Below are 15,963 nucleotides of genomic sequence, written 5' to 3' on the forward strand. Positions count from 1 at the left end.
ATTAAGGTTTTATAGATTAGTGGATATTGAAAATAAACTTTTTTCCTTCACAATTTTTTCATTTAATGTTATCAAAAAACATACATTTGTTTTTATATCACAAAAAAAGAGATTGTACAATTTGAATGTTATGTACAGTTTTCCTGTAGTACCTTTTTAGTTTGTTTCCAGTGTTTTACAAATGATTATTTTACTTTTCTTAAAATAGGAAATAAATTAACAAAAAATAAATTTTAGAATAAAATAAAAAAGAAATTAAAGTGTCCTATTGTCTTTCATATTGGGCCAATCAGGTAAGCGGTTTTCTTTAAAATACTTTTCCCTGGTTAAAGCTTTCATGCTCAACAATTCTGTAGCACCATAAATTGCCCCTCCCAGCCATGCTGTGTAATTTTCCTTACATGGAGGAGTATGAAATTTGAAACTGGTAATTCTCAACTTTTTGTATCTGTCATATTTCAGCTGTTTATGCAGTTCCTCTTTCAACCTAGCCTTAAATCCAGGCGTCATTACAGTACCCCCAATAAGAAAAATATTTTCAGCAAGCTTGTTCCTCAAATGAACATCTACTTTCACTATAGCATCCAAAATCATTGTGGAAATGCATAAATGATCATTATCTTCATCATATAAAATTTCATAAACCTTTTCACGAACTTTTCCAGAAACTGTAATAATATCAGAGCCACCAATTGGGTATTTTACTTCAGGTGCTAAAGTTATTTCTGGTTTTGCTGAAGACAGCTGTTCAGCACGTTTTTGTTTAGTCACAAAGCAACAGCGCACTAAAATATTATTGCAAGAATTTTTTTTTCAACTATTGTTTTGTACTGTTACCTTTAATATCTTCAATAACAGATTCAGGTAAAGTGTTGATTCCAGTATTTTCAAGATTTAACAGTGTTCTTAAATTGCTAAAAAAATATTTTTAACTAAGAAATAATTGAAAAAATTGATAATTTACTTGTGAATTGCTTGTGCTCCTAGTGATAAGGCTTGCCAAGCATGTATTACTGGGAAGCCATGACATATAGGGATTGCTACAGCTTCAAGATATCCCACATCAAGAACTAAAGCTGTTTCAGCCCCTAAAGTTGACAAACTGACCAAATGTGTAGGTAAAACCAACATCATTGATATTTCATAATGTACAAATAATACCTGTAATCTAATACTTATTGGTTGCAAAAACTAATTTTTACATACCTTAGCTAGAGTTTCTCTGAACAAAGTAGGGCATAAGAGGGACTCAACAATGACAATTGGCTTATCCTTGGGGCTAAACAATGCATACTTGAAATACAGAACATGTACAAAATCCACAAGTAAATCATAGAGATCTTTTTCGTCTTTATAATCTAAAATGCGTCTTATTGTATTTGTTTTCTTACAACAGACTTCAGATCGAATTATACATCTTGGGGCGTACTCGCCGCTAAACCCGAATCTACAAAATTTTATTTTCAGATGTAATTTTTCACCTTTTTTACAACTAACTTTGTATACGCTGATCCTATATCCAACACTACGGTTAATTTATCGCTTAGTGCTTCGTATATCGGCATTTTCTCTTATTCTTATTACCTTCGCTGTTTTATTACCACTGATTGACAATTCTAAAAAAATATTGTTGAGAACATAACAAAATTAAAGTCCCAAAACAATTGTCAAGTCAAATTTAGTAGGTTGTCAATTCTGACAGTTTGTTTTGTTGACAAGTGAGGCCTCCACAAAAATAATTATGGCAAATGCATATGAAAATTATATTAGAAATGTTAATATTAATAAAAACTTAGCAGACCGTTCCCCAGGGAAGTATAAGGAAAAGTTGAACTATCTCAAGCAACTAATTAGAGAATATGTTCATGTAAATGGTGCTACAAATAATGGTTGTTTTTAACCTAAAATGCATTTATTTTTAGGAAAATGCTGCTTTGGTTGATGAATTGGAAGAAGTTCAGACAAAAATTATAATCAGAAAAGAAGAAAGGAAATTCCTTTTGAGAAAGTTGTGTGAATATGAACCCCAAGTGGCAGCAGAAGTACAAAGTGTGGCTAAGACTGGATTCAGTCATGGTGCATGTATTGATCAGAAAAAAGGAAAAAAACGCTCAAATGCTGATTCTTCAGGTACTTATTATAGTTTAGTAAAATGTATAAAAATAGTGATAATGTACAATTACAGATAGAAAGTCAAAATCAAGAAGAAATTCAAGATCACGTAAAAAAATTGTACAACCCATTCCACTGGATAACTCAGGGCGCCCAATATTTCCAATTGAGTTAGGTAATCTGACTATTCATTGTTTAGGAGAAGTTATCTCAGATCACTCAGAATTTCACTGTGAAGAGGTTATCTATCCAGTTGGTTTCATTTCTACTAGAATTTATGGCAGCTTAGATGATCCCACTGTAAAATGTATCTACAGTTGCAAGGTTTCTGAAGTAAATGGTCTACCAAGGTATTTATTGTTTATCAACAACCTGTACAGTCTGTAATATTGTTTTTTACAGATTTGAAATAGAAATGGATGATAATTCTAATCCTATTATTGGTGACACCCCTGATGTATGTCATTCTTTGTTGCTTCAAAAAATTAATGACTCTCTTTCATTAAATGTAGTAAGCACAAGACCTAGAGGTAATGACTTCTTTGGTCTGTCACATCCCACAGTATTAAATCTTTTACAAAGTTTTCCTGGAAGCCGAAAATGCTCCAATTATAAATGGAACAAATTTGAAGTTTCTCGAAGTGGTGATGTGCATACTGAAGATAATGATGCTGCTCTCAGTTATGAATATTTACAAAGAAGTATAAATTTTTGTAAATATAAAATGGCCCCAGATGTGTTGCAAAAGCCATCAGATGAATACCTAGATAATAAGGACAACTTACATGATTATTTACTGAATAATTAGTTTATATTTTGTTTTGAAATAAAAAAATCACAATTATAAGTTTAAAAATAAAAGTATATGTGGTAAGTCATGAACAGTTCCAATTAACTTAATATTTTCCATGTCCTGGTCAGTAAAAAATATAGCCAATAAGAATCATCTTCTTGGCTGAGTAAGATTTCGTTGTCCAGAAAGTTTATTGTTTCTTCTTAAAACGCTAAATATTGAATTAGATATTGTGACTACAGGCGAGAAAAATTTTATATGGGCACTAGAAAAAAAAAGAAAAATATAATTGTTAGTTATGTAACAAGTGAGTAAAGTAATACTTTTTTTTACGAGAAGGAAAATTTGCCGCACGAGCGAGCGAGTGCGCAAACCGCCGAGTAAAAAAAGGATTAGTAACGAGTTGCAGACAAATTTTTTTTGGCGCCCGTACGTTTAAATTTAATTTGATCATAATTTATGAATGAAAAATTTTATAATTGCGTTAAAAAATGGCACGCTACGGCACGGACGCCAAAAAAATTAATTTAAGAACTATTTACCAAAATTCCACCATCTTGGGAGTAGCTTCATTAGCACCAACTATGTAAAACGGGAACAAAATGGAGAAAATGCAAGCTCTACAAATGAAATACAGATAGTATTAAAGTTTTAAATTGGAAATGTAATTTTCAATTACTTGATTATCCAATAGTTGAACACTTGAGTGGTCAGTGCAAGAGGCAAGCCATATCCAATAAAATATATCCAATGCATTTCGATGTAGGTTAATCTTCGATCAATTTCCCAACCCATTTCAATCCATTTGTATTCAAAAGCATATAAGGAATACAACAGACTTAAATGAACTGAATATAGAACATGTTGCATGTGATAAAAATGGATATATGTAATAACATCTGCCTGAATCAGAAACAGAATTTCAACTACAGAGCTAAATATAAAATCTGCTATTGTTTTGCTGAGACTTAGTGAGACACTAGGTCTGCCTCTACTGTATTTATATGCAGTCTGACCTATGTTCTGTTAAGAAAACACAAATTAGAAAATAAACTGAGATTAAAAGGTGAGATACTCACTTGAAAATAGAGATTATTTATAATTTTTGATACAGCAAAAAAAGGAACAATCCAAACAGACTGGAATAAAAAGTACAAGATTGATTCGATCGTTGACCAAACACTATTAATATCAGAATTGAACTCTCCAAAAATTTTTACAATAAAAAAACGTAGAGTTGGCAAGAATACATAATTGTAGAAAATCAAACTCAGTAAAAATAACATCCCAAGAAAAAGACATTGTTGTATGTTGTATTTAACTGTGTCTCTGAAAATAAACAATTACTAGTTCAACCATCCACCTTACACAATCTTACTTTTGTTTTGGTGTTTTTTTAACAGGAGTTTGTTCTTTAAGTTCTAAGTATTTGCGACGAATGGGCGAATTAGAATGGGCGGGAGATATCCGAGATCTTCTTTGATGGAAATCATCGTCTAAATTATATGCTACGAAGAAACCCTTAAAACCGTCATAAAATCCACAAAGAAATGCGGAGCCAACGTCCTATACCAAAACAACTCATTACAAAAACAAAAAACAAGTATTTACATCAACAACCTTTATGGTTTCCATCACGTTCTAAATTGTCAACGGTTTTATTTATTTTGGAAATACGTTTTTGTTCATTATAACGTATCTGTGTTACGTTTTCGTACAAAAGTGCTGTGTGTTATCAGTGACATGGACTGTCCTGTCTAGAATAACCAGCTGATATTCTAACCTACAATTGAGTTCTTCATTAAAAGTGCGAAACAACTCGAGTAACGTCAGCACAAATACGCGTGATATAAATAAGAAAACTTGCCTGTAATCGGTAGATGCCCTGAAGTTCTAAACAATAAAAAAATGGAGAAATTTTGAAAAACACAAATTAAGAACTCGCTTTGCGCGTGCCCGCAAAAGCGAAATATTTGACAATTTGACATGTTGCAGTGTCACCAACTGTGAAAACTGACAAAAATTGTGCTCTTGTCTTTTCGTCAAAAAGTCATCGATTTGAAAATGAAGGTGGATCAGAATCTGTAAAATTTGCAAAAAAATAGAAATTTTCAGTAAAGGTCAACGGTGAAAAATGGTGGTTTATGGCGTTTACATAGTATCGAAATCGGGCGGTTTGATTTTCAATCATGACCACAACGTTCCAAAAATCGAGACTGAGAAGACGTTTTCATACCCCCTAGATATAAAACTGCATTGTGAAAATAAGAAAATTGTTGTAGAGTTTGGCCAAAGGGACGGAATTCACGGTACTGGTTCTTGTCAAAGTAACTTTCTGTTCTTAATTGTGCTTTTAAGTGGGACATGTTTTGTATGCGATCAATGGAATTCCTATCACTGGGAGGCAGCTAGATGATGGGCGGGATGCCTTTGAAGTGTTGGAAAACAAGGAAAACTATCCAATCAACTTGAAATTTGGGAGACCAAAAATGACTACCAACGAAAAAATATTTCTTGCTAGTATGTTTTATCCTCTATTTGCCATTGCAAGCCAACTGAGTCCTGAGCCAAAATCATCAGGCATAGAGGTTCTGGAAGCTGATACCTTTAAGCTGCATTGTTTTCAAACTTTGACAGGAGTCAAAATGATGATTGTTTCAGATAGGAGTCAAGCAGGTGTAGAGATACTCTTAAAAAGGATATATGAAATTTATGCTGATTATGCTCTAAAAAATCCGTTCTATTCCCTAGAGATGCCCATAAGGTGTGAGTTATTCGATCTTAACTTGAAAAGTATTTTAGATCAACTTGAAAAATCTGGCATTTCAAATATTTAGTAATAAAATTATTATAATTAGATAATTATAGTACATAGTTGCCACTATTGAACATTATAATTAAATACATTTTTAAATCGTATGTGATTTGTTTTATTATTAGTCTTGAATAGGCAACCAGTAAAACAATATAGCGGTTCTATGAATTCGGTAATTATGAATGAATGACTCATACGACAAATTTATTTTCTTTACAGTGATTGACTAACGAAATTACTTTAAGAGGAAAATAACTCTCCATTACTTCCTGTTATCATGACACACCGAATTATTCATCATAGAATTACTTTTAAATTCACGACTAAGAACCGATATTACTCAAATTTGGTGGCGCATAACAATTTTCGCAGAATTTTTTTTATTGATTGTTAGTAATGCATCATGCATTTATGGCTTAGTAAACATGCCAAGTACTTTTCTGAACAGACGAAGCGGTAAACGGATTTAAAATTTCAATTAATTCAATGTTTATTGTATTTAACCACAAGTATTCATTCGAGTTTGGAGATTCGTCCTTGCCGGGAATTACACAATTGACCAGGCAGGTAAATTTTTTAGACCCGAACGCAAAGTAAATATTACAAACATTACTGGGCAAAAAAGAAACTATTATGACCACATTTTGACGCGTTTAAAGCGGCATCACATAAGCGCCAAAAATTAGAGATAATTATTTTTTGTACAAAATTAATCTAAACAAGACAAATCGCGATATTTGAACAGAAGTCAGCGTACGTTACTGGTGCGGATACACATCCTGCGTTAAGAAAAAAGTTGTTATAATTATTTTTTTTCAGTTTCCTGTAAAATTCGCTATTTCCGTTGTCCTGCCTTGAACGTAATTTTATAAATTATTCAAAGTCTTGGTTGTTATAGTTGTTATGAATTAGGAAATCGGTTAATATGACGTAAATGAGACTGAACTTTGTCTCTCGATTATGTGATAAGTGAAAAAACAATAATTTCAATGGATAAAAATTCATTTGTGTCGTAAGCGTAAACGGTTTCATTTATTTTGTGATACAACAACCCCACACACCTTTTAATTATAAAATTATCTACCGTAACGCACACTGCATATAGATCTCAAATTATTTTTAAATTGTATATCACTTTTCAAATAAATAACCCAGAAATTATACACCCATATAGATACCCATCTTAATAAGAAGTTTTAGCCTCGGGTGTAGTGCACAGGACCGAATTCCAAAAATCTCCGCAGTAAATTTACAGAAAATGGCTGTGAAAATTAAGTAGTTTATCAAAGCTTATTTATTCTTGTATAATTGTCATTTTTACAATACTGGAGTCATCATAATTGTAAGATGTATTTGCGGATAAAAAGTCACTTACAAAGTAAATTGGAAAAGACAAACTTTTAAGAGCAATTCTGTCTCTGTGGATAGTAGGTGGTTATCAAAATTCCCTTTTTTTTGAAAGGCTTTTATAGATAATAAGTGTGAATCCAGTCCTGTAAAAATCTTTTTGGCGCGTACAAAAATGCCATGGGAACATTCCTCAGGAGCTACTCATATAATCATTATCATACTGTCCGCATTCCTGACTGCGGAACAAGATTTTTATGAACGAACCTCCCTCTCTTTACAATAAGAATGTATGGTACTTCGCGTCACAGCTCTTCCATCGGCGATCCATAAATTCCACCGGCCAAATATGGATAATTTACCATCGATGGTCCGAGAATCCAGAGCACGCTTTCTCGTTAAAACCTGTGACGAACGACAAAAACGCGGGGCACATTTGGAAGTGTGTCAAGATGCTGTAAGACTCGGGGTTGCGAAATATTCCTTTGATTTAAAGAAACACACCAACAGTTGACATTTTCAACGGTTCAAGCAGACGAAATAAAAGCATTCAAATTAATGATGTAACTTCTGGCTTGGCAAACAGGATTCTAGGAATCGACTACAACATAATTAACCACAAAATTTCCGAATAACAGAATTACTAAATATAAACCCACTCGAAATGTTGGGCAGTAGGTGAAAGATTGGGTAATTAGGAAAATTTCTGGAAAAATCAATTGCCCAAGATATTCTAGATCCAAAAATAAACTGGTGCCGTGTTTGATATAAAGTACGCTACTACAACGGTTTTTATTATGTAATAGTCTCGACCCTATAATTATTATTACCACGATAATTTGCAAAAAAATAAAGGACAAGGTTTTTCAACCATAATACAGTTGGTTAAATTATTCTTACCGTGAAAAATTTGGGTTGGTGATATTTTATCCTTTTTTCTTACTCTAATGATCATTTTACCACACATTAACTCACCTTTCGTGCTACAGATGTATTTATAGTTTAATAATTGGTAACTGACCACACACCTCTGCGCCACGTGTTTTGGCCTTTTGGAGTATGATCCGACTTGTATTTTCGTAAGTTGTTCCGTCTGTTCCAAGAAAATAGAAGGAAGGTCAAATGACACTTTTCTGAGTATTTCAGTTTCCTGGTTGTTTCTGAATTACCTAGTTAATGGAGTCATTCAGTGACTTTTAATTATCTTCCGTTTACCGCCTCAGATGCAAAAATAATAACCATTCCAGCGAAAAACTTTTTATTCTTCTTAATTATTTACAAATCAACGACAAAATTAATAGCACTGAATACTTACGTAAATAGCAACCGAAAAAACATTAAATGTGTTCGTTAGAAATCTACTTATGTAGACACATGTTAATTTAATGGCGCTAATTAATTTGTCACCTTCACAAACCTGGATGACAAGTTATTTTTAAGATCCAACATTTACAATCACTTTTTGAAGATGAGAGGATGAAAATTATTTACCTAATTTATTTTATGTAGAGCAACTTTAATTTCAGTTCGGTGGAGTTTTTTTAAATGAAATGTATTCTACGAATAGCGACATTTTACAAATTCAGATGCCGTAGACAAATAAGAAAGAAAGTAGGACAATGCTTGTTGATATCCTTTTAAGTTGAAAGTCGCTTTATTCTTTGCAAAATGCAGTAGTCTCTAGTCACCCACTTTCTCTGAAATAATTAAAATATACTGAGTGAACCACCGATGCACTATTTTGTTTAAAATTTTTGAAAAACTTGAACTCGGGAGAGCTGAAATGTCACTTTTTAAGCATTTCCGGTTTCACCGGATATGACTTTTACCAACCGAAATCCTGTAGTTGTACAACTGTCAAAATTAGATTGTTGAGTTGGTAAAACTTTTTTGGTGATTTTTTGACAATCCGACCAAAAATGACCAGATCTCTGAATTTATTGGATAATTTTTTAATTGTATACACGGATGATCAAACGCAGATTGATTAAAATTGAATCATTTGCGTTAAAAACTGAAGACAATTGTTTGTGGCTGTATAGTTTTAATGTTTACTCGACGTGGGTTGTCGGCACCGATAATAATGAACTTGCCTCACCGCGAGCAGGCGCCAAAAATAAGAAAGAACATATCGTGACGGATTAACCGCAAACTTCCTGTGTGTTTTGCATGTGTTAAGTTGGCACCAGATCCGAAACCACGAGGATTACAGCCTCCCGCGCGGCAACTGGCGCGTCGATTCCCGTCCATTTCTCGGAATTACTTTCGAAAATGGTAATGTTACTGATGGAAACCTAATTACATGCTTTATAAGACGTCAGGGTTTGATAAATAATGTATTGCTCTATTCGTTTATTGTTTAGCCGCCTATCCGCCAATTTCATAGAACCGAAACGTCGGACTGTTTTTTCTTTTTGCCGCTTTTTTATCGCTTCCGACTTTATCTGCCACCCAAGATCTCTTCTACCCCACATAACGAAGTATCTATCTGGTCGTCGTCCGCGGCTTGAGTGGTGAATATTTTATTGCTCACGTTTTGGATAGGTAGATGTCATAAAATTTGAATGTCACTCTTAGTAAATGGCTAAGTTGTTTTGACCACAAGTATTTTAAGAATTCAGACAGAAAATTTATGTGCCCACTCTTTAGTTCTAAATAAAATATCGCCAGGGACGCATCAATGTAGGTATTCACCAAACAATAATATCCTTAGTCATATTTCATTCCAAAACCATTCGACCAAGGTGGTATCCTTCTCTTGATTGATACACTAAAAAGTTAATCCATTCCTGACTTATTAGCATCACTAATCAAGTGTAGAAAAGAGCGGCGAAAACTCCTTTAATCCTTCGTCCATAACTCGATAAATATAATTCGCATCATTATACCATCAAATTATGGTGAGAAATAACAGAATGTGTTCATTTGGATTTTTGGATTTTTTTTTTGTTCCAGATTGTTATCACGTTAAACCTATCTCAAATATTTTCGTTAAGAGTAATTATAATAATAAAACAGGCAAACAATGGTCGCCATATGTGACAGAATTTATTTTTAAGTTAGCTAAAGTTCTTAGTGGCGCCAGCGTCTTGTGATTCATAAAAATTGTTGTAATTATTCATAGAATACCAAGAAACTATCTACTCTTAGATCGCAAATATGTTGTAGGAGTAGTTAGTTTGATTCGTGAAATATTCATGAATGTACACTGTGGTACAGAATTAATAAAAAAGTAACACAAACTGTTTACATTTGCGTCAACAATTTTTAACGTTTTACTGGAAATAATAAAGTACAGTAATTTGGACGCTTTCTGTATTAGCTTATCTAGCCATAAGGAAATAATATTTGCAGGTTGCATACTTTCACAGATAATTACTTAGATAAACAAAGAGTAATCATTTCTGGGATTAGACGATTTTGGTACATATGATATCATTATAAACAGATTACGTTTAAAATTTTAAAAGATTACTTACCATTTTTTAGTTATAAGTGTTCCCAAAGAACCGTCAACAAAATATTAGGTACGGTATTGTTATTATTTTGTGGTCCTACTTAACTGAGATTATTTCCTTTATAAGAAATCTGACCAATTACAGCGCCGTATCTAGACAATTATTTTGGTTTAAATAAACGATTATTGCACTCTAGGTCCGATTATTGCATCTTAGCTTTTCTTTCAAAATTCAAAAGAAATGCAAACCTCTTCAACACAATGAAAATTCTATTGTTTATCAAAATTGTAACTGCACAAATTTAACAAAAAATAATTGATTTTACGGTGAAAGGTATGATTTTTTTTCCAGTTTGTGTTCTTATGTTTAATAAAAAATAGTAGTATAATTCTCGTCTCATGTTTTACTTCTGTTCTATTCTGGAAACAATCTTGTCATATACCCCTCGTGCAACGAGTACCTATAATCTGTAAAAGTTGAACTGCCACATCATTTTCAAAATTTTGCTTTGAAGTAAATGCTGCTTTCATGCTTAATAATTTTAGATAAAACCTATCAAATTATTAATCATTTACTAGCAAAATTTTTCAAACGATGGGCAGCACACACTTTAATCGATTATACTCATTGCACTCGGGATATAACTACTGATTTATTAACTTATTTCAAAATACGTGGGTGACTACCACCGATTTATTAAAATGTAAAAAAATCAGTGAAGTGGTTTGAACTATTATTTACAAGATACATAACATTATTTTTACAACCTATGATACAGACTTTTGTGTAAACTTAAACGTAACAGAACAAGAACTTTGACATTAACAAATAAGTTTTTCTTAACACCTTTTCGTAGGTATAGGTTGTTGAGTTACTTTGGGTCATAATGCAATCTTACCTCATTCTCTTCAAACTTCAATTGTATCAATTTGGATTGAATATACCAAGTCCTACATGTATCCCCCATAAGAAATTTCTGGGCTCGAGGAGCACTCCCGCACGCTTCACCATCGCCGTACACTATACAATATCAATGTATTCACTATGAGAAAATAAACGTGCCATTTTCACAAAATTTTAGCTTAAATCACAGAATCAACACGTAAACACCTGCCTTTTGAAGTCGGACAAAACTAACTAAAAATGTAATCCTCTCTACCTCGGCCGCAGAGCGAAAAAACTTTATTCTAAAAAACACAGTGTTTTGCTCTGATTTTACAAAAACTATTATCTCACCACGGGCGCCGTCATTAGGTCATATAATTAGGAAATAGACAACTCGTTCATTTATGACGGGGTAAAATACTGAAATGATAATTAGATTTCGAAAAAAGGTACATAACAATGTTATTGTTCTTGACGAGATCTGTCTCTAGTTAAAATTAATGTGCTTATTTCTGAGACACGTTCTATCTTGGAGAGAGTATCAAAATATGTGACCCCAAAAAAATGACTCAAGAAGATTGATTATAACAATTTCAAATTTTTAGATATTTCCTTTTCAACATCCAATGTAATAAAATCAGTTCAAGATACAAAAAAAAAATACTTGGATTATTTTTTCGCAGAACTGGTCAAAGTTCGTTACTGATCTTTTTGTTTTTATAAAATATCAATAAAAATATACTCTTAAAATTTTTGAAAATAATCATAAATTTCGAAGATTTAATGTATGCAGAAAAAATATGCTGCAGTGTGAACATTTGTATGAGCCCTTCTTCATCAAATTTGTTGTAATCGTAACTTCATGAGATATTAAAATTTTACGGAAGCGGCTTGAGCAATTTTCACAACACTCTAATGGTCGGTCAACGCCGTAAGCAGTAAAGTGCCACGCGAGGGCGAGCTTCACTTAAAAATTAATGTGCCAAAGTAATGGAGAATTACAAAAAATTGGACGAGGAAAGATTTTGTGAAATATTCAGGTTACAATTTTTTTTTCGCATAAATAAAAATATGACAATGCTCGCGCAGTTTCACTAAAAAATTTATATTTCAAAAAGTTATAAAGATTACAACAAATTTTATGAAGCAAGATTTTCATAAATGTTGATGCTAAAACATATATTTTTTTGGCGTAATTCAAAGTCTGATAAATATTCTAAATTTATGATTTTCTGTTTAAAAATAAAAAAGTATATTATTATTGACATTTTGTGACCATAAACAATTCCAGGATAAATTTTGAATGTTTCTATAATTCCACGATAAATGTTTCTACATTTTTGTGTTGAGTTTATCAAGGACTTTGATAATATCTTTTATCGCCTACGAGTCTATCAATTAGAAGCTAAATTGAAGCTGAGTTTGCTTAATTTTTGCTCGAATAATGAATTAGCGACATCTTGTCATGTGTAATATTGTTTTTGTTCGACACTGTCAGAATTTGACAATTTTCTCCTGTGTGAATGGATTTTGATAAATGTCACTTGTCAAAACGAAACGTCAAGTTAATTTTAAAGATTTTAAGCGATTTGGAGCCTTTAAGGGGCTCGTCGAACAAAAAAACGTTGTATTCAACTTGTTCGTGTGTAAATTGGGCTTTTTTGGGCATGAGTGGGCCAGTTTAAAATGCGAGTGAAACGAGCCAAAAAAGCCCAATTTACAAACGAACTCGTTAAATAAACTACTATTTGATGAGAGACAATTTTTTAAAAAAGTGATTATTCACAACCATTTTTTATAACAGTGTTATTTCTTATTTTTTATTATGATCAAACTTAACTTAACTGCAGATGTTGCAAATAAATCTATGAAAAGTCTTCAGGTTGTTAAATAACTATTTTCACTCATCACCTGAAATAACAAATGAGCTCTAAATTGTTTTCATGCAGGGTTATTATAAATGATTGTAGTCCAAGTAGGCGTAAAAACTGAATGTAAAATTTATGGTTGCCGCTCCATATAAAAAACATCAAAATGGTGTGAATAAGTGAGTACACACCGTTCACACACAGGAATTAAATTGGGTGCAAAATAACTCAATATTGTTGGATTCAATCTTTAATTTTAAAAAAATTAATAAAATGCTCATCACCGCACTTTTCACCTGAAAAATGACAGTGACAGCGACAAAAATTGACAGTTCACATGAAAGCGGCAAAAATTTCACAACATGGGCATGGCCTGCTTCGACTACAATCATTTATAATTACCCTGTGTATTTGCATTTAGAATTTGCAAATCGTGTGTTGTATCGTAGAATGACAGTCGTTTGACGAAACACTGAAATTTCCAGCAGGATATACATACTTCAAATAATCAAAAAAAGCTAATTTAGTTCTAACTGACATATCCAGAAACCCAGAGATTGCAGAATACTTGGTCATAAATTTGCTAAGGAATAGTCCAAAATCAATATTCTAAAATAGTTTAAGATTTGTAATAAAATGAAAAGTGAAGTGGATACCATAGTGCGCGACGAATCCAGATTCACAACAACATCGATATGAGATTATTGCTGCTGTGTAAAATTTCCGAAAGACTTTCTAAACATTTCTTCTTCGCAAAGTTTTTTTTAGAAGCCTAATTATTAAGACGTTAACCTTCTAATGCTAGAGACAAGGTACAAGAATTAAAACTACATATATTATTTAGTATTTACATCAATATAATGTGATTAGACTATCAATCTGATCTTAGTTTTGTCCGAAACTGGACTTGGATATGATATGTTCTTGTTCGTTATATAAATAATTTAAAATCTTTTTGAAGGATTAATATAAAAACAGTTTTTTTATAGACTCAATGTTTTTTTTAATGTAATAGAATATGTAATTGAGGTTGCATAACGTTCACATTCACATTCACACTCGCGTTTTAAAATGGCCCACGCATGCCAAAAAAGGCCCAATTTACACACGAACGAGTTGAATACAACGTTTTTTTTGTTCGACGAGCCCCTTAAAGGCTCCAAATCGCTTAAAACCTTTAAAATTAGCTTGACGTTTCGTTTTGACAAGTTGTGACATTTATCAAAATCCGTTCACATAGGAGAAAATTCTCAAATTCTGACAGTGTCGAACAAAAACAATATTACACATGACAAGATGTCGCTAATTCATTATTCGAGCAAAAATTAAGCAAACTCAGCTTCAATTATATACTTAAAAAAGCATCTTTTGTGCTCCCAAACGAACAATTATATTTATATCGTTTAAATAAAATAATAAAAATGAAATAGTTAAAAAAAAATTAAAAGTATATACTTACTTGATCTGATATAACCTGTGACCCCATGATTTTAGTTTTATTTTGAAAAATGTAAAAAACAAATGAGTCAGTCAAATTTCAGATAAACTTTAACTGACTGACAAGATTTGAAAAACCAACTCAGTGTATTGATTTATTAGTTTGATTAATCAAATTCTGCAATCACTTAAAATACAAACTTAGTGCACATATACTTATTTACAACTTTAAAACACTGATTGTATTAATTTTTACACAATAAGATATTTTATTTAAAATCAATAATTTGTTATCGAAATTATATCAGAAAGGAGACCTTGAAGAAAGTTATTCTTTTTTAAGGTTTTTTTCAATACCTTTGGAAGATCCTTGACACTACATTATGTTGTATAATAAGAGTTATGTTATGCATAAGTGACTCCTGATCCAAACGCCTAGATCGTCTGGAAAAAGCGTTTATGTATACCCCGCTTAAGGGTACCTGCAAATGTCATTTTCGCTAACGGCGTTTTCACATAAGGCGAAATGGAAATCTACACTGTGAACAATACAAGGTCGTTGAAATAAACGAATGTTAATGACTCATGTATGATATTTTAATAATATATTTCCGAATAATTTTCATGAAACATACTGGTATATTATGTGTTCTTTTGTGATAAATGGAATTCTTAGAAAAATATAAATATGCATGGTCTAAATTTAAATTTAAATTTAACCAAATTATCTATGTGGTGTTTTAAGATAACGACGCTAATGTGAGTAAGAAAATCTAAAAATTAATCATTCAAGACATATCTTTTAAAAAGCTATTTGGTCACCAGAAATTTTAATTGTATATTATTAAAAAACGAGGTGACATTATTTCTTTCTGCTAAATAGTTGCAGTTTTATATCGAGGTGGTATTTTCAGAATCAAGAGCAGCAGAACAAAGTGTGAATAAAAAGGACATCCAAAACACATGTCTACATTAATGTTGACTACTTTGGGCGAATAAAGCGGGTTTTATATCTTTTTAAACCAGTAATTTACGACGTAAGATGACCGTTAAAGCTTTGATCCTAATAAGAGAACGTTTCGGTTTCTTTTACCGTGATTTAAGGACAATACGAAAATCGGCAAGGTTAAACAACAATAACAAACAACCTACACATCCTGTTTTTTTGCTCATCACTGAGCCTGCGTTAAAAAGAGCAACATAATAATTTATAGTAATAAATTCGGTTGATAATAAACGCCTTTTCTA

The 15,963-nt window shown here is 32.1% G+C and overlaps 4 protein-coding genes across 4 annotated transcripts; 2 read left to right on the plus strand and 2 right to left on the minus strand.

The window, feature by feature from the left end:
* Positions 1-38: 38 nt before the first annotated feature.
* Positions 39-1,649, minus strand: Arp10 (Actin-related protein 10). Its single transcript, XM_069052269.1, has 5 exons — positions 1,498-1,649; positions 1,207-1,447; positions 965-1,161; positions 838-914; positions 39-785 (listed from the first exon to the last, which is right to left on the minus strand). Exons 1-5 carry the CDS (start codon positions 1,563-1,565, stop codon positions 256-258), a joined length of 1,113 nt encoding a protein of 370 aa, XP_068908370.1. The 5' UTR covers positions 1,566-1,649; the 3' UTR covers positions 39-255.
* Positions 1,650-1,666: 17 nt separating this feature from the next.
* On the plus strand, positions 1,667-3,931 carry LOC138134167 (transforming growth factor beta regulator 1). The gene is made up of 4 exons (XM_069052270.1): positions 1,667-1,867; positions 1,923-2,130; positions 2,186-2,462; positions 2,515-3,931. The coding sequence occupies exons 1-4, from the start codon at positions 1,742-1,744 to the stop codon at positions 2,918-2,920; spliced, it is 1,017 nt and encodes a 338-aa protein (XP_068908371.1). The 5' UTR covers positions 1,667-1,741; the 3' UTR covers positions 2,921-3,931.
* On the minus strand, positions 2,902-4,879 carry tank (EI24 domain-containing protein tank). The gene is made up of 7 exons (XM_069052272.1): positions 4,773-4,879; positions 4,526-4,688; positions 4,284-4,471; positions 3,985-4,234; positions 3,585-3,928; positions 3,448-3,525; positions 2,902-3,170 (listed from the first exon to the last, which is right to left on the minus strand). The coding sequence occupies exons 2-7, from the start codon at positions 4,538-4,540 to the stop codon at positions 3,056-3,058; spliced, it is 990 nt and encodes a 329-aa protein (XP_068908373.1). The 5' UTR covers positions 4,541-4,688; positions 4,773-4,879; the 3' UTR covers positions 2,902-3,055.
* A 16-nt stretch (positions 4,880-4,895) lies between these two features.
* Positions 4,896-5,824, plus strand: Trs23 (trafficking protein particle complex subunit 4-like protein Trs23). The gene is made up of 2 exons (XM_069052275.1): positions 4,896-5,214; positions 5,264-5,824. Exons 1-2 carry the CDS (start codon positions 5,040-5,042, stop codon positions 5,740-5,742), a joined length of 654 nt encoding a protein of 217 aa, XP_068908376.1. The 5' UTR covers positions 4,896-5,039; the 3' UTR covers positions 5,743-5,824.
* The last annotated feature ends 10,139 nt before the right edge of the window (positions 5,825-15,963 follow it).

The sequence above is a fragment of the Tenebrio molitor genome, chromosome 6, assembly GCF_963966145.1.
Source record: "Tenebrio molitor chromosome 6, icTenMoli1.1, whole genome shotgun sequence".
Taxonomy (NCBI): Eukaryota; Metazoa; Arthropoda; class Insecta; order Coleoptera; family Tenebrionidae; genus Tenebrio; species Tenebrio molitor.